General features: G+C 41.1%; 1 protein-coding gene across 1 annotated transcript in view; it reads right to left on the reverse strand.

Annotated features, from left to right (window-relative positions):
• Positions 1 to 22,683, reverse strand: part of LOC109932986 (cadherin-4-like) — a 678,601-nt gene that overhangs the window by 244,943 nt on the left and 410,975 nt on the right. The window contains exons 3-4 of the mRNA XM_048608578.1: positions 18,540 to 18,769; positions 2,736 to 2,909 (exon numbers count right to left, since the gene is read on the reverse strand). Of these exons, the coding sequence (XP_048464535.1) occupies positions 2,736 to 2,909; positions 18,540 to 18,769 (404 nt within the window). The remainder of the gene's footprint in view (positions 1 to 2,735; positions 2,910 to 18,539; positions 18,770 to 22,683) is intronic.

A 22,683-nucleotide genomic window follows, 5' to 3' on the forward strand; every position in this document is an offset into this window, starting at 1 on the left:
GGATCTTGAGATTTTCACAGCAGCTGAATTCAGTTCATTCTTCCCAATGTTCTATTAGTGGAAAGTCGGGTTCATGCACAATCAGATGTCAGACAGATAATATCACAACTTGGAAGCGGTGGTGAGAGAAAGAGAGAGAGAGAGAGAGATGGGGGAGTGCTGGCCATTGCCGGCTGTTATGAATGTAAGGATCTATAAGAGTATTATATCTTTCAATGTTTACTTTAAGTCGAGGTAAGACTATGTCTTGAAGAGGGAGATGGTGATAATCCCAAACACTGTCAAGAGACAGGCCCATGTGATTAGTTGCCATGGAGATGGAGGTCCAAGTTAACATTTACAGAAGATCAAGTGCCTGGTTTTGTTTTGAGATGTAAAAGAGGGTGGGGCTGTTATTTATGGATGCAAACTCATTTAGACTCAGAGATTTGAAGAGAGATAGTGCTGGAGGATGCAGCAGCATAGGTAAAACCGTGAGATGCTTGTAAAAGTTGGTTTTCTGTTCAAAAAGCCTATTGGTAACAGATGGTAACTTTGGAGATCTAAGGACCAAAGATTTTCCAGAGTTGGAAGTCAGTTTTGACATACTAGAAGGTTGAGTGAAGGGATATATAGAAGTTTCCCCCTGATATATCAAGGAAAAGGTAGCTTGTTGAAATGCCGGAAGAAGTTTGGACTTGAACCACAAAGCTAGCGAACTGCTGTGAAAGTGGCATAATGTCCAATCGAGCTCTAAAGTACTTCCAGTTATGTTAATTAGTTAATGAAAAGATTCTTTTCTGCAGTTAGAGTGTCAATCAGCTATTAGGTAGTGTCTCATCTGTGATGATAGTTTATTGGTAACAGTGAAAATCTTAAAAAGTGAAATCGTGTGTGAGACAGTGCATGGGACTCTGTGAAATTCATATCTCTCTTTAAAAGTTGTGAGTCTCTGTACCACAGCATATGTTTATAAACTGAATCTGTTAACAGACAGCATTACTGGAGACAAAATATAAATGAAAAAACATAGCACAAAGTTGGGTGACCATATGCAGAGGCAGAAGAAGATATTTTCTTGAGATTGCTGGTTGCATTGGAATGGAAGCAAGTATGAACAGTGTTGCAGAATGAGCTCGTAGGAGGATGGATTGGATGATCAAGTCAAACACTGTTGATGTCAAGGCTAAGCAGAATTGAATGATCATGGTCACAAAGAATGACACTGTTAACCTTGACCAGAGCAATCTTAATTTTGTACGGCAGGATAAACCCTGAATTAGGACAGTCAAATGGATTTTCACAGCAGCTGAATTCAGTTCATTCTTCCCAATGTTCTATTAGTGGAAAGTCGGGTTCATACAGCAAAAAGATTCATACCTTTTTTTGATAGATTTTCCTCTTTCACAGATAAGAGCTTTGCTTTCTCACAGCATTATAGGTGTGCACTTGTACTACATTGCAAACCTTGAAGCACGTAAACTACCATCCACAATAAGATCTGTTACTAAAATAGTTCTATCAAAAAAATGGCAAAAGAGATATATGCAAGTTTTTTTTTAATCTCTGGAATCTAATGCTATTGACTGTTTGGGTGTTGGCTTGTATCAGCAATTGTCCACAAAGAAATCTTTTCCATCAAAGTCAAGCCCTGACACAAGGTGGTGACTGGAGATTATGAGCTTCTGAACAGGTTGGGAAACAATCAGATGCAAAGGCAAGGGAATCATTTCCATTGTGACTCTCCTGAATACATTCCAAAAGTACAAATAGAAACGTTTCAGCTGATATTGAAAAAAAGCTCATTGTTGGATTAGCTTCATATTCCTGTAAATTGTTAATCCTTTAAAATGAGATATTTGTCCTCAAAACAAAATTGAACAAGCTTTACAGTATTTTCTTCATAATGCTGTATTTTTATTTCATTAATTTTAAATAAAGAAGGCAAACAAAATTTTCCCTTCACCATTTTGTTTTGCACAGAAGCCTCAGTAACAGGCTCTGTCAACTTTGACCATTCTCCTTCTTTCTATAAATGACAACGAAACATAATTTCATCAAATGACTGCAGTCAGATTAAATGAATAAATATAAATGCAACATAATAAAACAGAAAATGCTGGAAATACTATAGATATCTGGCAGCATCTGTGGAGAGAGCAGAGACAACATTTCAGACTCCAATTCATGATTTCTGATGAAAGATCACTGACTTGAAATGTTACCCATGCCTCTCTGTCCAGATGATGCCAGCAGTGCTGCGTATTTCTTGTATTTACTATTTTTATTTCAAATTTCTAGCATTTGCAGAAATGTATTTCTGTATAAATAAAATGTATCTGAATAGTTAAGAACCATGAAGCAAAAACAAGTAGCTAATGCAGATTTGCCTTTATTAAAATACAAAGCCTGCAGTTAATATTTCCTAATTATAAGTTGTGTCGAAAACAAACATTAATGGAACAGAATACAATAAACAGATTCAACTTCAGGCCGGTAGCATAGACACATGAAGCATTTGCCAAAAAATGCCATCAAACCTACAACACAGATGACACTTTAAAAGCGCAGGCAAATAAGACTTTTTTAAACAAAATACAGTATTTATGTAAAGCAGTTCTCCTTTTTAAGACACTTCATTTGTCCAAGATTTGTTGATTTTTATTGTTCTTGAGTTTAGAATTTTTTTTCTCTACGTATAGTGTATGTCATGTGCATACATACAAATACTTCAATCTTATTCTTCCAATGCTTACCCGAACCAGTTGGAGGGGGAAGGGCCCTCTGGAATTTTCTGGCACATTAATTGGAGGAATGACCCAATCTCTCTTCTGTCGTTTCAGCCCATTGGAGCTCTGCTGTTGGCGCCATGGAAACAGTGTATCATCAAGATGCTGTTCAGACTCAGGAGGCATATTTTTCCTTCCATTCTGTACATGAAATAAAAGACAAACTGTTCAGATATCCCTTCAGGAAATCACTTGCTAAATCAGTCCTGATAGTCAGTCTAACTCAAAGAAAATCCATACACATGAACATAGATCAGTGTTCCAGTTCAACAACTTGAAACAACTTATTTGCAACAGTGAATCTAATACTTGTGTTTTAGTTAATCACAATTAAGTCAACTTGGATTTTGGAACAACTGTATTCATCCAATAACTACTATCAATAATGAAGATATCCACACCAATAAATAAATCCAGCTTTTGTTTAAAAACCTATGAAACCTTTACATGATCTGGTCCAAATTTGGTAGTCAAATTAAAGGAACAAGAACACATTGTATTTCCATGCAGTAGTAAATTCAATGCCGATTTTTTTTTTCATCTATTCATATATTCAATTATTTCATCTATTCAAAATATTGCACCAGCTGTGCAACTCAGTGCTTAATAAAACACTGTTTGGACCAAGCTAATCTTTGTTACTTCAGTTTAGTGAACTGCCTCTTCATAGATGTAACCTTCATTCCCGTGTAATTTGCTCATTGTGATTATATCTATCATCATTTTATATGGAATACACTTACTTTGAGGTAATTAATCTTCCTTGTTCCCCAAATTTCTAACAACAGACAAATGACTGCAGTTTGGGGGACCTATATTTCAACCAGTTAGAAAAGTTTGGATTATACTCAAGACCTCTGACTCTTGACAGGCTTTCTTCAATACGTCTGAATGTAGGATTTTAGCCCATCAAAGCAATGCCATGATCTCCACATACTGTCAAAAATACATCTGAATTTCCAATGACCTGACTGAAAGGATCACACAAAATTTCAAGTTCGTAGTTTTGTACTGTAACAAAGTAACTAAATGCAATATTGTCTAAATACTATTTTGTATGTATTACATGCTGTAAACTGCACTTGACTTTTACCACAGCCAAAGAATCTCCTGCTATGGTTATACTATATACTGTCCTTTAAGGAGACACTTCATTTGCCTGGAACTAGTCCAAAGCTATTCTCCTTTCCTGATGGCCTGCTTCTTTTCTCCTTTCCCAGCCAGGTAACTTCTCATCCTTGAACTGACTTTCACTGTGATCATCACACTCAAGATTCCTTTTCTCTAGTCCAAGCTAGGTGAATCTACAAACCTCCCTTAAATCCTCACAAACTCAGAGTCTTCAATTTGAGCACAAGCTCCCTGCTGCATTCTGCATGTTGAATAACATTAGTAATTTCTCTGCTTCAGGTGTAGGACTAGCTGCCTCCATCGTCAGTTCTCTGCTTCTCAGATGAAAACCGACTTGTGTTTCAGAGGATCATTGGTATCTCAAACTCTATAACCTCATTGCATAATGACCTGGTATGGGCCTTGTATCCGGGTAGAAATGCTAATAACTTTCCTCGATCATCAGATCCATTTTATCATGGAATTATATAGACAGTTTAAACTTTATTAAATTTCTAAAACTTAACATTTCCGACACCTCACCATGAGACTGGGGAGCAGAATCTTCTGGCCAGCCTTGAACAAGACAAAAGGTGGGCACGGTAACAGGATTATATGGAAGGCCAAAGGTCAGAATCCTAGTGGCAGGATGAATTTTTAGTAATTAAATGCTTGAAACTTTGTCAGCGGTTCAAGATTTCCAGCAGTAAGCATTGGGAAGCCCTCTCTACCTATAGCACATGGACTGCAGAGTTCAAGAAGGCATCTCAACTCACCTTCTCAGAGGCAACTGGGGCTGGGCAATATGCTGGTGTGGCCAGTGAGACCCACATTCCATTAGTGAATAAAAGAAAAATGCATTTGTGCCTCATCCATTCTCATTAAAAGGCCAGATTGCCAGAATTAAATTTCCCCTTCCAGTTAGGTTCTGCCCAAGCGAGCCACACATGCCTCAGATTCACGAGTGCACAGTAAAGCAGACAGCAGGCATGATAGCCATCTTCTGGGATATTTGAATGATTCATCATTGTTTTGTAGTCTTTGGGGAGCATTTATCCATGCCAGGCAGTAATAGAGATTCAGAGTCAGTAGTCTATGTTGCACAGGGGAAAGAGGCTCATCAAGAGTGGAAGAGCTGTGTGTAAATGTGAGTGGTACAACTATGCGAGAAGGGTTTCACAGGCAAGGTTGGTAATATTAACAATGGGGTTCTGGAAATTAAATTCAGGGTATTGAGAAGCTGCTGGGATAATGACAGAGATAAGGATAGTGGGATATGTCAGGCAGCAGTTCCAAGGTCATAGGTGGGAAGTGGAGAAAGCAAGGACTGCAGATGCTGGAGTTAGAGTCAATACTGTCTGGAGCTGGAGGAACACAGCAGGTCAGGCAGCATCACAAGAGCAGGAAAGTCGTTTCGGGTTTACAGCCTTCATTGGGACTGGTGGGAAATGGATGATTTCATGGGGGAGGGGAGTAGTCTTAGGTTAAAGGAGCAGATTGTTTTGATCATGGGAGGGCTATGGGTCAGGTATGGCATATGGATACTGAGAGATGTGGGCTCTTTTGGGATGGTTCCAGGTATGTGGATGACTACATACAGGGTTCTAGGCTAACAACAAGATCCTCAATGTTTGAGTTGGAGTTTGATTTATTGTTGTCACATGTACCGAGACACAGTGAAAAGTGTTGTTTTGTGTGCTATACAAGCAGATCATACCATACAAGGTGCACCAGGGTAGCAGAACAAAGTACAGGATACAGTGTTACAGACACAGAGAAGGTGCAGAGAGAGTGTGAGATCAAAATTAATACTTGATTGGTCTGTTTAAAAGCCTGATAACAGTGAGGATAAAGCTGTTTTTGAATCTGTTAGTACGTGGTTTCAAATTTGTGTATCTTCTGCCCGATGGAATTGGATGGAAGAGAATATAACATAGTTGGGACAGGGTCTTTGATTATGTTAGTTGCTTTCCAGAGCCAGCAGGAAGTATTGATAGAGTCGACAGATAGAAGACTGGTTTGCGTGATGGACTGAGCTGTGTTCACGATTCTCTGTAGTTTCTTGCGGACTTTGAAGAGCAGTTGCTATACCATGCTGTGAAGCATCCAGATATGGAGTCTTTGTGGACATGCCAAATTGCCTAAGCCTCCTGAGGAAGTAGAGGCGGCGTTGTGCTTTCTTGACCGTCATGTCAATGGGAGCAAACCAGGACAGATTGTAGCGAGCATCACTTCCAGGAACTTGATGCTCTCGCCCATCTCCACATCAGCACCATTGATGCAGCCAAAACAATGCCCTCCATCCCACTTCCTGAAGTCAATGACCAGCTCCTTCATTTTGCTGAGGTTGATGGTGAGATTGTTGTCTGTATGGCATGTCACTAAGCTCTCAATCTCTTTTCCAGTGTTTTGTCTTGTCGTTGTTTGAGATTCAACCTATGATGGTGGTGTTGTCAGCAAACTTAAAAATGGAGTTCGGGCGGAATTTGACCACGTGGTCATGAGTGTATAAGGAGTATAGTAGAGGGCCAAGTATGCAGCCTTATGGGCACTGGTGTTGAGGATTATGAAGGAGGAGGTATTGTCGTCTATTCTTACTGATTGCAGTCTATGGGTCAAGAAATCAAGGATCCAGTTACAGACGGAGGAGCTGAGAGTTAGGTCTTGAAGTTTGGAGATGAGTTTGTTTGGAATTATAGTGCTGAAGGCAGAGTTGTAGTCAATAAGTAGGAGCCTGATGTAGGTATCCCTGTTATCCAGATGTTCCAGGGAATACGGCAAGGTAGATGCCATCTGCCTGTTGCACTGGTAGTCAAATTACAAGGATTAAGGCAATTTGACAGGCAGAAGTTGATGTAAGCCATGACTAACCTCTCAATGCTCTTCATAATTATGGAGGTTAGAGTTACTCGGCTGTAATCATTGAGACACAATGCATGATTTTTCTTTGGTGGTCCTCTTGAAACAGGTAGGAACTTCAGATCACAGTAAAGAGAGATTAAAGATGTCTGTGAATTCTCCCACCAACTGGTCCACACAGTATCTGAGTGCATGGCTGGGGACTACATCTGGGCCAGCTGGTTTCCATGGATTCACTCTCAAGAAAGCTGACCTAACATCTACAGCGATGACCGTGGGTACACGTGCATCCGAGGCTGTTGGGTTAGATGACATCATTTCACTGACTTTCTGTTCAACGCGAGCGTAGAATGCATTAAGCTCACTGGATAGGGGTGTACTGTTGACTGTGATTCTGCTCAACTTCGCTTTGTAGCCTGTTATGTCATGTAAGCCTTGCCTCATCCAACGGGTATCCGTGTGGTTAGTCTGGGTCTTAATCTTCATTTGGTATTGTCTCTTGGCTTCTCTGATGGCCTTACAAAGGTTGTACCTGGATCTCCTGTATAGATCAGGATTGCCGGACTTGACAGCCTCAGACCTGGACTTCAGTCAGGAGTGGATTTCCCAGTTCATCCATGGGTTCCAGTTGGGGAGCATTTGGATGAACAATGTTGACACAGGTGCTGTTGACATTAACTTGGGTATGGCCAAGCACAATGGGGTGGGGGGGGCAGTTGATGGGGAATTGGTGGGTGTCAGCGAAGGGGCAGAAGGTGTTGGATCTTTCAAAATTTATTTGCATCGTTTTACCCTTCTCGATGAAGCTCCTCAATAACAGTGAACAATCGAATTCTAGACCTGAAATGTCAGCCTTCCTGCTCCTCTGATGCTGCGTGGCCTGCTGTGTTCATCCAGCTCTACACCTTGTTATCTCTGAATTAATGACAAGTGTCTTTGTAGATGGATGGGACTATTGTTGTGTTCCTGGGCAAACTAAAGGCAAATGTTTATAGTAATGAGTCAACTGCTTCAGAACTATTCTCAAGTGTGTTCTTTTCTCTATGGAGAAGGTCACAGGACCACACTTTTGCTCCATGACTCAGGAGTGTCAAAACATGAGGTTTCCAGCAAGGTCAAGAACTGTAGTGGAGCTTGAGATGAAGGCATCTACAGTTGTCTGAGCCAGGAATAGTAGAAGTGTGGCAATGTAATTCTGAAGAGGTCAACTCCTTCCCTTTCTTCACATATATCACATCATGAACACGAAGACTGAGCCAGGCGAACCCTGGACATTGACTTGCTATGGTGCAGTAAGCCATTGTTGAACTGTGAGGCCTGTTTCTTTCCTTGAGTAATTAACAGTCAACCCATAGTCAGTACATCTGCACTTTTCATTGTCCAGTAATCGATACATCTAGCACCTTCTTCCCAGTAAGACAACTTGGTCTTCTCTGGAATCTTCAACAATGCAGCTAGTGCAGCCACAATGGGCCAAATGGCCTCCTTTTGCACTATAATAATTCCGTGATTCTGTAAACCAAACTACCCAGCTTTGTTATCAGACAGCATACAGAACAGGTTACATCATGTCTTTCATTTCTCCATTTTAACCATAGATTCAAGAGATTATGGCAAAACAACAACCTTCTAACTTTTGTATTTATTATAATTAAACATTTACCACTGAGAAAAGCTATTTTGGTTTTTTGAATACAAATAATCTTTTCCTATTCCTTTGCAGTTCCCCGATTCAACTATCAGCTATATGTATTAAAGCTCCCTAGAATGTAAAGTTTACTTGCTGATTCTTGCTATGATCTTTAATTGAAATGAAAAGTAATTCGTTCATAATTTGCCTGATAGAAATTCATTATTCCACAAAATAATCTGGATTACTAAAATAAAGCAATGTTCTTCAGTATGTATAATGTTTCTGGAATAATTTTCTTTAAGTGAGTCATTACTTTATGCTCTGCCACAAGTAATGCTCCAGGAATGATTTATCTTACCAAATCAGCATTGACTCCATCATAAAAGTGATAACTAAAACATCTAACAGCCGCAACACTAATGTGTTAGGACATTGAACCAAAAAACTCAGCTTGAAATCAAGCCTTAATGGGCACTCATCCCTGTCAGCCCTGGGGTAAGGACTAAACAAATCTTAAGTTATATAAGGAATATTCTCCCTTTACAAGTACTCAAATACACAATTTGCTCAGTTGACCAAGAAATGGCTCTGAGACCCTAGAGCTTAGATATCTTAGATATCTCACTTCCTTGGTTATAATTTGCATCTGATAGTGGGAGGGAGAAACAAAGGCATCCATTCCACAGCAAACATTGCGTCATCTCATTTAATATCACCGAATTGTAACATTTTACCAATGTGAAGAAGAATTTATCTGAGTCTGCTAACTCACTCTCAATTAGTACGACTGCTTAGTCGTTAATATCATAATGAACACAAATCAAGAAGCCTTAAACTTTAAACATTTCTGGTAGCATCTGTGGAGAGAAAGAAACCACAGGTGCTGCCAGGCCTGCTGAGTTTATCCAGTATTTTCTATGGTTGTTTCAGATTTCCAGCATCCATAACATTTTGCCTTTAAATATTAAACAGGTTCCATTTAATTCTCTTGAGCTAATCAATTTTATGTATCACCTACACATTTAAATTTGGACAAAAAATGCCCAAAATCAAAACAGCCTTAAATATATTGAACTCAGGGCTGAGTTTCCCCGGAGTTTGGTGAACCACTGTTTTAGTCGAGTTTTATGAAGGGTGGGTCTCTGCAAGACCCTCTTGAGACTTCTTGTGCAATCATCCCAAACTAGCCTCATCAACTACCTATCCTGCCCCTATGGTGCTCCTCTCATCGGATTCTAGCCCAATTGCCTTGCTGGAAGTAAATGCCACTGATAGGGTGTCCTGGATATAGCAGCATCTCTGGCATCGATACCATCAATACTGGAGGCCTGTACTTTTGTATTTGCACACCCGGTCAAGTACTCGCAGTCTGTAGTCACCATGCATGGTTGCAGATATTTACTTTGGGGATGGCGGAGGGGGAATATTGGCACACTGCTTTGTGGAGGGACCTGAAGGTCCTGGTGGATGGGATGGTCCAGAGGAGGGACGTGCACTACCCACAGGACTGGCAGAGGAACCCACAACACCAGAGCCTGCCAGCCTGGTCTGAGGTTGGCACGCAGGCCACCGCAATGTCCATGGTCTCGAGGAATGCCCAGCAATGCAGGAAAGAAGGTCAACTTTTCCATTCTTCTTGGCTATGTGCCACTATCTTCTCTGCTACTTGATACTCATTTGATCTCTGCTACTGCAACCAACTCCCAAAGGTCATGCTCTACCACTCACACTATCGCATGCATCATCTTATCTTATCCATCCAATCCCCATGCATGCACTCTGCACTGCCTGCTCATTCACTTGTCATTAATTTTCCCCCTCACTGTATCAATGCCAACAGCTGTGCCACCTGGTTTTGTTAGGCTCAATCCCTTCCCTTCTGTCATTACAGGAGAATATAGTGTAGAAGAGGGCCAAAAGAGCCATGAGAAGTGATGGGGTGCCAGATATTCACCTCCTCAACTCTTAAAAAGAGACGACTTTGGCCCTAGCTGATGAAGACCAGGACCACTCTTATGAGAACGCAGAAACCTCCGTATCCCAGCAACGAAGTAAGAAGCATTGCTCATTGTTGTGCGACTTTCCCATTACCCCCATTGTGCATATGTTGTTAGCACGTCACAGCTTTTCCCCTTGATCATAATGCATTCTCTCTTTTGTCTCCTGCAGGTGCCAACAGGATATCCACGGTGTCCTCCATCTAGACTGCTGCCCTCAAGACATGCCTTCCTCCACATCTGAGGAAGAGTGGACCGAGCCTCAGTGGAAACATCAGCAAGGCTGCCTCCTGAGCCTCCTGCCTCCTGAGACCATAATGGATATTTTATCAAAGTGGTTGGTATCATGCTGCCTCAGGCACAAAAGTGTCTGGTTGTCTTCTTGGGCAGGTTGGTAGACGCTATGCAGAACCAGGTTTAGCAGGCTCAGTGCCTGCTGGATATGAGCACAGACCTGCACTCCATCACTCTTGCCACTGGTGCTCAAGACGACAAGAGACAACTTGCTCCAGTTATAGATTCATAGAATAATACAGTGTGGAAACAGGTCCTTTGGCCCAAACTGGTCCATGCTGACCACAGTGCCCACTCAGCTAGTTCCAATTGCCCACATTTAGTCCACATTCCTCTTAACCTTTCCCATCCATGTACCTATCCAAATGTTTTTTAAATGTTGCTGTTGTACCTGCTTCAAACACTTTCTCTGGCAGCCCATTCCATACATGTACCACTCTCTGTGTGAAGAAGTCGGCCCTCAGGTCCCTCTTAAATCTTTCCCCTCTCACCTTAAATCTATGCCCTCTAGTTTTCAATTTGCCATTCCTGAGAAAAAGACTATATGCATTCATCCTAACTATGCCCCTCATGATTTTATACACCTCAATAAGGTCACCCTCATTCTCCTACGTTCCGAGGAATAAACTCCTATCCTGGCCAACCTCTCCTTATAACTCAGGCCTACTAGTCCTGGTAACATTCTCATAAATCTTCTTTGCAAACTTTCCAGTTTAACTATGTCTTTCCTATAAAAGAGTGACCAAAACTGTACACAATACTCCAAGTGCGGCCTCACCAACAAATTATACAACTGTAATATCAAGTCCTGGCTCCTACACTCAGTGCCTCGACCAATGAAGGCCAGCATGCTAAATACCTTCTTCACCATCCTGTCTACCAGTGACACCCCCTCCACCCCCTCCATTTTCAACAAACTATGTATTTGTATTCCTAGGTTCCTCTGTTTCACAACACTTCTCAGGGCCTTAGCATTTAGTGTATAAATCCTACCTTGGTTTGACTTTCCAAAGTGCAACACCTCACACTTATCTGTAGTAAATTTCATTTGCCAATCCTCAGCCCACTTCCCCATCTGATCAAGATCCCTCTGTAATTTTTGATAACCTTCCTCGCTATCAACAATACCTCCTCACTTTGTATCGTCCACAAACTTACTAAACATGCCTGGTATATTCACATCCAGATCATTTAAACAAATAACAAATAATAAATATCCCAGTACTGACCCCTGTGGCACACCACTGGTCACAGGCCTCCAGTCTGAGAAACAACCTTCAGCCATCACCCTCTGCCTCCTACCATGGTGCCAATTTTGAAGCCAATTAGCTAGCTATCCCTGGATCCCATGCAATCTAACCTTCGTGACTAGCCTGCCATGCGGGACTTTGTCAAAGGCCTTACTGAAGTCCATATAGACAACATCCACTGCCCTGCCCTCATCTATCTTCTTGGTTACCTCTTCGAAAAACTCAAAAAAATTTGTCAGACATGACTTCCCCTGCACAAATCCATGCTCACTATCCCTAATCAGACCTTGACTATTTAAATGTTGCTTGATTCTGTCCCTCAGTATCCTCTCCAATAACTTGCCCATCACTAATGTCAGGCTCACTGGCCTGTTGTTCCCCAGCTTTGCTACCTTTCTTAAAGAAAGGAACTACACTAGCCACTTTTAAGTCTTCCAGAACTTCACCAGTGGCTAAAGATGCAAGGGCATCTGCGATTTCTTCTCTAGCCTCCCACAATATCTGAGGATGGACTTGATCAGGCCCAGGGGACTTATCCACCTTAATGCACATTAAGGCTGCAAACACCTCCTCTCTGGTAATATGTATGCAGCCCAAAATATCCCCACTTGTTTCCCTTATTTTCTCAGCATCCATGATTGTCTCCTCAGTGTTTACTGAAGAGACATATTCATTAAAAATCTGCTCCATCTCCTGTGGCTCCACACATAGACGGCCATGCTGATCTTTAAGGGGACCTATTCTCTTCCCAGCTGCCTTTTTACTTTTAATATAGCTATAGAACGTCTTGGGATTATCTTTAACCTTATCTGCCAGTTCCATCTCATCCCCTCTTTTTGCTCTGCTGATTTCCCTCTTAAGTGTACTCCTATGGTTTTTATAGTCATCTAGAGATTCCCTTGAGCCCCATAGCTTAAACCCAATGTATGCTTTCTTCTTTTTCCTGACCAGAGCCTCAATATCCCTCATCAGCTGGGGATCTCTAAACCTGCCAGCTTTTCCCTTCACCCTAACAGACTCATACAGTCCCTGGATGCTTGATATCACACTTTTAAAAGCCTCCCATTTGCCAGTCGTTCCTTTTCCTTCAAACAGAGTCACCTAATCAATCTCTGCTAGATCCTGCCTAATGGATCCAAAATTGGCCCTGCTTCAGTTTAGCATCTTAACCTGTGGACCTGTCCTATCTTTTACTTTGTTTAGTTGTTCCTTTTTCACAAGGAGGCGCTAATAAGCAAGGTCACTGGCATTCAGAGAACTGCTGGAGACCAGGCACCTGCTCAACTCAATAGTCCTGGCAATTAGGGACTTCAGGTACCAGAGCAGAAAGCAGCTATGTCAGCCGCAGTGGACAACTGACACAAAAAGCTGCAGGATTGTAGCAATACAGTTGGCACCCTGCTGCCTCAGGCATGCAAGCACCTGGTTGCCTCCAGGGACAGGTGGGTGGCTGCCATGGACAGCCAGGCCCTGCAGTTTCAGAATCAGCTGGATTTGCACACAAACTAGCACTCCATCGACTAACCACTGGTGCTCAGGGCAATGATGGTAGTCGCTCAGAGGAGGGGAAACCACACAGGGACCATTTAACAGTCTCCTCTCAGGACCCTCCAGTGATGACCTGGCCTTCCACCTCTACCCTGCCTACCAGCCGCAACCCTGTGTGAGGTCAAGCCCAGAAGGTTGCACTTGCTTCTCACGCAAAGCACACTCAGCTTGTCTGGGTCCTCGCGATACAAACATTCCCAGCTTGACCGACAAACCCTCCAAAGTCAACAGGTTCCACTGTTGGGCAGTCTCCTTCCAACCGGCTATGTAGCCTGGGAATGCACCAAGACGTAGGGGGAGGGAAAGAATGAAGACAACCTTATGAGGGCATGTAAGTTACACCTAAATGTAAACAGGTGTTCACCTTTGTAAATATATGTTAAGTTTTTAACATCATTTGTGTGATTTTTATACAGTCATTCTTGCAATATTCAAAGTACACAGCCCACCCAACCTTCGCGCTACACAATATTCCATGTCCACATTGTGAAGCGAATAGCTTCTGCAAATTGTTTTGGAATGGGCAAATGGCTGATACTTTCAACTGGGGTTCATCTCTCTAGGTAGAAAAACATGACTATTGCATCACAGGAATCAGTGGGATTCAGTCATTAACTTAGACAATATGGTCAGGATTTTGGCGAAATACAGTTGGCTAATAAATAAGGAACACACAGCATGTCATGCTCGGAGATGCGTTTGAGCTCTAGTGTATGGATGTCTGTTTAACAGTGTTGCATTTTGAAGGGCCTAACGTCACTCAAACTTAAGACCCTCTGTCACAGATTGAAGCACTATCACCTCCAATTCTGGCTATGGGTCACAGCCATTTTCATCTCCGTTGTGCACTTGTTTTGTTTTTAAAGAGCACAAGAGAAGACAACAGCAGTCCCTCCTTGAAGTGAGTCTCAGGCTCAGCTTCTTCATCTTGGTGAATGCCCAAACATAAACATCTCCTTTCTGGTAACCCCATTGGCTTCCCTAGGTGTCCACTCAATCAGTAGATTTAAGTCTTCATCTCCCTGCTCCAGTCCCAGACAGATCAAGTAAGCAATGCCAGGTCTAGTAGTGCACTGTCTGCCATGGAGGCCAGGATGCTACTTACCATCCATGAACTGGGTCAAAATCTTGGAATTCCCTCCCGCATGGCATTATGAGTCAACCCACAGCCATGGACTGCAGTGCTTCAAGAAGGCAACTCAATACCACCTTCTCAAGGGCAACTAGGGACAGGCAATAAATGCTGGCCAGCCAGCGATGCCCACATCCCAAAAATGAAAAAATGCAAACAACTGACCTCCCACATGACCCCTTTCCCTCCCATGCTCTATCGTCTCACCCACTTTTATATCAAGGATTGCCCTACCTCTCAGTTTATCATCTCCTCTGCATCCCAACATTCCGACTCCAGTCTTCAACATTAAGTTCCACAGCCTGCCTCCTATAGCAGCAGCTCCTGAAAACACACCCTTGATTTTTTTGTGGATGGACCCCCAGAACTACCCCTTGTTCGCCCCCTTGAATGGCTTAGCTGGACAGCCCTGAAAAATGAGACATCAATCCCCTGACTGATATCTGTACTGTTCCTTAATTATCTTCAGACATGTCCCTGGACTGGTAGCACTGGAACCCCTAGGTTGGCTATCGGCCACTCTCTGGACAACAGAAGTATGAACCGCCTGCTCCTAACCAGTCCCAGACTTTGCTCAAGCTGCTAGACTTGTATGGAAGCTGTCCATTACTTAGCTGTGCCTGGATCCCCTGTTTGAAGGCAACCTCCCTGTACTTGACTGAGGATATCTCCCCTTGGACTTTGATACTTAGCAGTTTGCTTGCAGCACTCACAGTGCATTTGTTGCATACACAGCTGGCACATGGTGCAGGTGTCAAACTAACTTATTGCTTTGCCATACAGCAATATACCCACCTCTTTGACTGATGACAGCTGACCAGCAAGACTGGCTGGCAAGGTAAGGCAAGGCAGAAGTACAGTGAGTCTTAAAAGGGTAGCTGAGGGGGCTAAGGGTTTAAAACACAAGGCAAGGCAGGGATGCTGTAAGCATGCAGATACATGCAAAAATGGCTAAGGCAGCAAGGAAGCAGCCCTGAGCTGTAACCTGATCTGATCTGTAAATTGGGTGCCTGTCCCTCCACACAAAATGTGCTTGCAGCAGCATGTGAATGATAGATGCAGGAATGGCAGTGCAGAGTAGACTGTAAGTGGATTGGAGATGAGAGACTGACATGGGTCAGATGCTGGCATCTGTGGACATGGGGTGTGTGCGGTTGCTGCCCATGCAGCATGTCCTGAGATGTGGTGCCGTGTGCTCAAGATGGAGGTGTGAAGGAGCAAGCAGCGAGCTGAATTCCACGCATCTAGCTTCCGTCCTGCGGGTGGTAGAATTGGACAGTGCGGTCCAATAGGTGAGAATCTCCATTAATCGGCCTTCCGCCATGTACTAGCAAGCTTCTCATTCGACATCCAGAATTTAGTTGGAAAATGTGACTTGTCAGTTTTGACATCAAAAATGACCTTGCTTTACCTAACATAATTCTCCAAATTTTCTAACCAGAGTTCACGTCATTCAGAGCTTGCAAAGATTTTAACCACAGTTTTTTAAGATAGCAAAAACTGCTCAACGAAAGCCAACGCATTTCATTTCCAACAACAATAAGAAGGAAGATAAATTACGTAAACACGCAAAAGGTTAAGGTAATTTGCTGCTGAATGCAACATTTTCTTTTACATTTTTGTGACCAAGGAACAATTGCAATGCCAGGGTCAAGCTGTTTCAGAAAGGACTTAAACAACATATCTTCTGGTGTTTTGATCCCGGCTAAATGTTAAAAATAAACCAGTCAGATCCCCGACACTACCTGTCTTGACAGATCATGCGTGGATTTACTTTGGTTTAGTCAAAGTGGCTTCTTATTGATTACAATTGTGCAATATCACAGATTTTGCTGCAGCAATAAAACAGAAGTTTATTAATAAAAATGAAGATAAAATAGAATAAACCAAAACATCCACTTATAATACCACTTCAAAGATTTTTTAAAAATATATAGTCAAAGTATAATCTCATGAAACACAAAATACTCATTCAAAAATTGTTAGAAAGAAAACAGAACTTTGTACAGCACTCAAAACATCACACATACAATACTCATACAAGAGTTCCTGTATCTAACATATTGGTAGATTTAAGAAACTTGTGATTTCACATTGAGACTGGAACTGCTGATGGCTTCTTCCTGGAACTCTTATATGCCCGAGTTTCAAATATTTTTCTGCTTCTTTCGGGTTTTATTCCAATACTTCTGATTTGAGACTAACATTTACTCTTCACTCCAAGGTAACACAGTTCACTGTATAGTCCTCACTTCTTAGGAACACTGATCTGCACAGTCATCTTATTCCAAGGGCTCCACAGACAGCCCAAAACTCAAAATAGAACTGAAAACAAAACTACTCTTTTCAAAGTTATGGGTGTTTTCCTTAAGCTTAAATATCATCAAGTTCCAGAAGTTTCTAACAAATTTTGAGATCCTATTATTTACCTTCCTGGGTCACAAAACAATCTAAGATAAACAAATCCATTAGTGGTACACACACATGCCATCCAGCCTCAAGCCAGACTTCAAAAGCTTTTTAAAATAAAATCACCATGGCTGCAGAATTAGTTACAAGTAAATAACTAACTTCAGGTACACAGAAAACCTACAGGGGTTACTAACTCAAAAAAAAACCCAAATATCATAATAAAATAAATTATAAAAATCTCAGTTTATGTCACTCTTGAGAATGTAGACAAACTCAATCAACATATGCCAAATCCTGGGCATTATGGTGCGTGTTACAGAAGAGAGGTAAAAGCTGGAATAATATCATTCTTCCCTGTCCTGAGTATCTGTTTTGAAGCCAGTTTTGTTTAATCCACAGAATCCTTTTGTTGATTTCATCAGAAGTTGACATCTGCTTTTGTCAGCACAGACCTTGCAAAGACTCTGCAATCATTCAAATGTCTTTAATGTGGATAAAAAATTCCTGTTGACAAGCACTCTTTAAATATGAGTCTATACTCCTTTTATTGTTTTCAATTAATTTCTAGGAAACTATTGTACACTTTACCAACACAAAACCCACTTCAAATGGAGAAAGAGAACAAAATCCTGTTTAACTTTTAGACAAAAAAGGTCTACAAAATTCTCAATTCCTTCAAGTTTTCTAACAGTGGGCTCATTTTGAGAGCTTTTCCAGATTCCATTTGATGGACAGTGTCTGGGCTGTACAGCTGTGCTGGATGTTTACTGTAGGGAAATTCCAGGCTATTCATTCTTTTTTTACCTACATGGAAATCTGCTTTCTACCTGATGTTAGGAGCACATGAGTGTGGTGGATAGAACCAAGAAATTGAAAATCAAAATAAGATTTCTTTAAAGTCTGAGCTGAAGCAAGCTCCTTGCACATTAGTCATTACAATTTGAGTAATTCATACTAAACAGTGGAAGTCAGGCTACAGTTGAATTACAAGATGATCAGATTTCCATTGCAAATGCCACTGCAAGAGCAAAGCATTGTCCCTCCGATGGCCCTTGGTCAGATAAATTGAATTCAGCGTGCGCACAATATATAGAACGTTTAGTGCTTTAATTCTACCGACAAAAACAAAGAAAAACTGAACCATGAAAAACAAAGTGAAACCGAAGAGCTCAAAGCTCAAAACTTGCTTTTGCTTACCATCATCTTTCAGGATCTAACGGACAAACAAAACTGACATATCACAATATTAAATAATCGGCTATTATCTTTTTGAATAATTTACTAAACTAGAAAACCAATGTGCATGAAATACCATCAGCATTCACCTTTCACTACATTCAGCAAAAACACAGCTCCGCCAGCTGGTACAGATCTCCTAACGGCAAACCCGCCTTTAATATTAGTCAGCCTCTAGCCGAACAGACATCTGGAAAGTATTATTCAACAGACCATATCAAAAGTCATTTACATAATATAACATTGAAGTATTTTAACAGGTTCTTTGAAAACTGTCTTCAGAACAGATGGTGTTAATACCTTTTGTACATTGTGCATCGAATTTCCCTGTGCTTTTACAAGAAGCTTGACCACTGTTTCCCATTTGTCCTGGGCCCTGGCATCCTGTGCAGTCACTGCAAACTTTACTTGCTTTGAGGGGATCTGCATTGAGTGGGCTGCATACAAGGTGCCATCTGTCCCCACTTTGAAGTCAGGGTCACTGCTTTCGAAATGAATTCCCCGATTCCCAGCACAGTCATCAAATTGCACTAGAAAAGAGATGAGAAGAAAAAGAGCAGATAAACGTAATGTGATGGGCGCCCAACAAGACAGACAATCAATCAGAAGTTGGACACAGTTAATTTCAAGCAGTATGTTTGCAATCTTCAAATCTGATCTGACAGCCTTTAATGAAGCACATTCAACCTTTCAGGAAAATTGTTGCACTTTATCTCTGTCCCAAGAGAACTTGGGCTCGAAGTTTCTTTAAAAGAATACATTCACTCCAGTGTCATCAATTCGTGGAAACAGCCATTCCTCATGTTTCACCTGCAAAGAATGCTGAATACGTTTCTTAGTCCCCAGTTCCCTTTATCTTCACATTCTTATTTAAGTGTGTGAACTGCATGAAAGAAATCTCCCAGTCAGTATGGGAAGCTGCTTCCATTTGCTGTTTAGAAAGTTCTATTACCAAAGATGAATGAATGAGATAAGAGATGCATTACGATCCCGAAATTAATTAAACCTGATATACTTAAGAAGGGGTGTAACAAACCCACCTTTAATTGGGTACATAGCTACAGACACCACACAGAGTACTTTCAACATAACATAACAGCCGAGTTACCAGGACTGTCATCTTCAGTTGGCCTTTTTTGGATTATCATTATAATAATTTTACTTATCACATCATTGGATGAGAATGTTAAGTGCAGTCTTATCTCTTAAATAGTTAGGTTTTAATTGTTTTCTACTGATTGGATAGAAAAAGCCATAGAAAGCAACCAAATAAGGAAGATAAGACAAAACCTCTGAATGATGAAGTAAAGTGACCTACAGTCACTGTTATTGCAGTGAAGGGCTATTGCTTTCTGAACACTGACTGAATTGATGAAACAGTCATTGATCTAAGGAGATTACAGTCAGCACTGTGCCGACATAGATTAAAGATGTGGCTGAAACCTAACATTATGCATTCAGTTTATCAATTCTGGCATTTTATGGAACAAAATCAGAAATTACTGGAGAAACTCAGCAGGTCTGACAGTATCTCTGGAAAGAAAGCAAAGTTAAATTTTGAATTCAGTGACCCTTCTCCTAATGAAGAATCACTGGACTCGGAATGTTAACTCTGATTTCTCTCCACTGATGCTGCCAGACCAGCTGCGTTTCTCAAGCAATTTATGTTTGTTTCAGATTTGTAGCATCCACAATTAATTGTTTTATTCGGTCATTTTGTGGTCTTACTTTGATCACTTTTGTAAACTTCTGGCCAACATTTCTGCAGTATTAACCACATAATATTGGATTGTTTTATATCTAGCTAAAGATCACAATGCATAGACTCATGATCAATTTCAAGTTTTCTCCCTCCCAAATCTGTTCGTTCTTTTGCAATATGCACATCATGGTATCCCATCTTTACACTTGTCCTAAACATTTTTTTCAAACACTGTTCATCTTAATTCACTTTCTTTCAACATGACAACAGCCATTGGATGATAAAATTCCAATCCTGTACGCTCGCCTCCCATTTTCTTTACAAAATGTGCTTCCAAATGTACAATTTAAAGCCAAATTTAACACGTTTTTAAAAAAACTCAGTAATTACCATTATTTTAACATGTTTTTTTCTGAGATTTTGCTGCAAATATGCATGCGCCTGGGTGTCAGCAAACCCAGCCATCTCCTAATTTCCATCAGTCACTTACAATATTCAATTCATGATGACATAGGTGGGAAGATCAGGACAGATGTGGGCCTGATTTAAAGTGCAAGCAGTAAGACATTTCAGAGCTCCTACACATCCATTTAATGGAGACTGAAGCAGACAAGGGGACAGTGGGCAGTGAAGGCCAGGGCAGCTGCTACATTTTTCAGATCTATTGCTGCGGATCATTCTGGAAGCTAATACAGCTCGATGTATTTCTCACCCCTGGCAGTGGTTACAGGCAGCCCACACTGCTGACCAGGGGCAGCATGGTTAGAAATGGCCGACAATGTCAGCAATGGAGCAATGGGTGCAGTTTTGCAAATGCTTCAATGAACTTATTTGGTCTAATAAGGCTGAGTGATGAGAGTGACACAGATGGTGTGCCCCATTGGCAGCAGGGTGCCAGGGAGAGGGACAACCTGTGTATGCTTTGTGGGCCAATCATGATGGAAAAGGGGCATGCCAAGGGGCCTCCTTAACCCATAGGTCAGAACCCAAGTGCTTCTGGGCAGCAGGATGATGTGCGATCAGGGAAGTAGAAGAGGTTTTCCCCTGAATCAGAGTGAAGAAGACCTCAATCTCTTTTAGTTAAAGAGATGCATTACTGCTGTCTTTGCAGGGGCAGTCATCTCATTACTCCAACAGTGGGTATACCTTTTGAGTGAAACAATCTCTCTTCACTCTGTTCTCTTATGTCTCTCACAGAGGACTACCAGTCAATATGTGGGGAACAAGTATCTGAGGAATCCAAGGACAAAATACCTCAGAGGCTACACTTTCATAAATTACAAGTGTGGAAGCTTGTATCTCAGTTGATCTGATCATGACCATGGCTTCTACTTCTATGCCAAGCCTTTCATTTCACTTTGACATTCCCTGATAAAGTCCAAATATTCCACCTGCTGAATATTGCTCTGAGGCTTAGAAAGACTGCTTGAAATATAACTGTTGCAATTTTGACAGAATTCAGGGGAAGTTTATCATTTAAAGGGCCACTTTGCTTTTTCCCCTTCAGCCTGCAAGCTTGGCATCTCTTTGATTGATGTAACTGTAGCCATTATGGCCCTAAACTTCCTCTAGTATTTCATTTAACTCCAAATATGTGTCAACCAATACTGACTCTCTCATCATTACACTGCCTCATTTGAAATCAGGATTAGTTGCATCATCTTCTACTCCTTTCTCTTTCTTTCCTGGAACTTCAAAAGCTGAGAGCTGTTATTATTTCCAGCTTTACTTTATTCCTACTAACTTCAGGCTCTTAAAACCTAAAGCTTAATAAATGCATAATCACAATACTATCCCAACTTGAACGCCCCTGTGTAAGGATTCTAGTCATCATGTCTAGCCTTAAGTTCATTGGTCACTTTTGTACTCAGAATGGTGTCTCAACCTTAAACGTATGGTTCCACAACATGTAAGCCTTTGCATTAAAATACTAACATTATTGCGCCAACTGAATTCACCTGTATTAATGCCTCTGACATGGTTCCTTTGAGAAGTTCAGAAAATAATTGCATTATTTCATTATATCATCTTGTCAAATTTAATTTGTTTATTCAGGATTGATCCATCTGGAAAAGGACACCTAATGCAGAAACAGACCCATTCAGATTTGCTGCAGTCCTCCACTTTCACAAGATCAACAACATTACAAGCTGATCCAGAAATTAAAGAATGTTGTTCACTTTTCAGCATGCTGTAATGGCACTACAAATTCTCAGCCAGAATTTTCCCTTTAAACAGGATTTTACAGCCTGAGACAGCTATTTAGCGCAATGCTAGGCTTTGTGTAGAAATTGTTAGATGTGATATATACAACTCTTTTACACATTAATAGATCACCTTGTGTCAGTTTAATTTGGTCCTTCAACTCTGCATTTCTTCTTCTCTCTCTTGATATTTTTCTTTACTTCTCAGGTCATGTTTTCCTCGCTCCCTGAATTTGCCTCTTTATGAGAACTCATTGAGCTCTTTACAGACTTAACATTATGTGTCTCTATCCGTGCTTTTTCTGTTCTTTATCCCACTTTAGAGGTAGGGTTTAATTAAAATGTGAATGAGCCTCTGTGGCATTCTGTTATGTAACTGTAATATCAGTAGTTATGTGATAGGGTTCTGCTAGAACATTGAAATTATTGCAATTTACAGCTTGGAACTCTTTTGCCTGTCCATCATGTATTACCAATAAATGTTGTTTAAAAGAAGCCTAGAAGTCTAGCTTGAGCTTGTATGAAGAACAGAAAAAAA

Source organism: Rhincodon typus, chromosome 19 (genome assembly GCF_021869965.1).
Source record: "Rhincodon typus isolate 14 chromosome 19, sRhiTyp1.1, whole genome shotgun sequence".
Taxonomy (NCBI): domain Eukaryota; kingdom Metazoa; phylum Chordata; class Chondrichthyes; order Orectolobiformes; family Rhincodontidae; genus Rhincodon; species Rhincodon typus.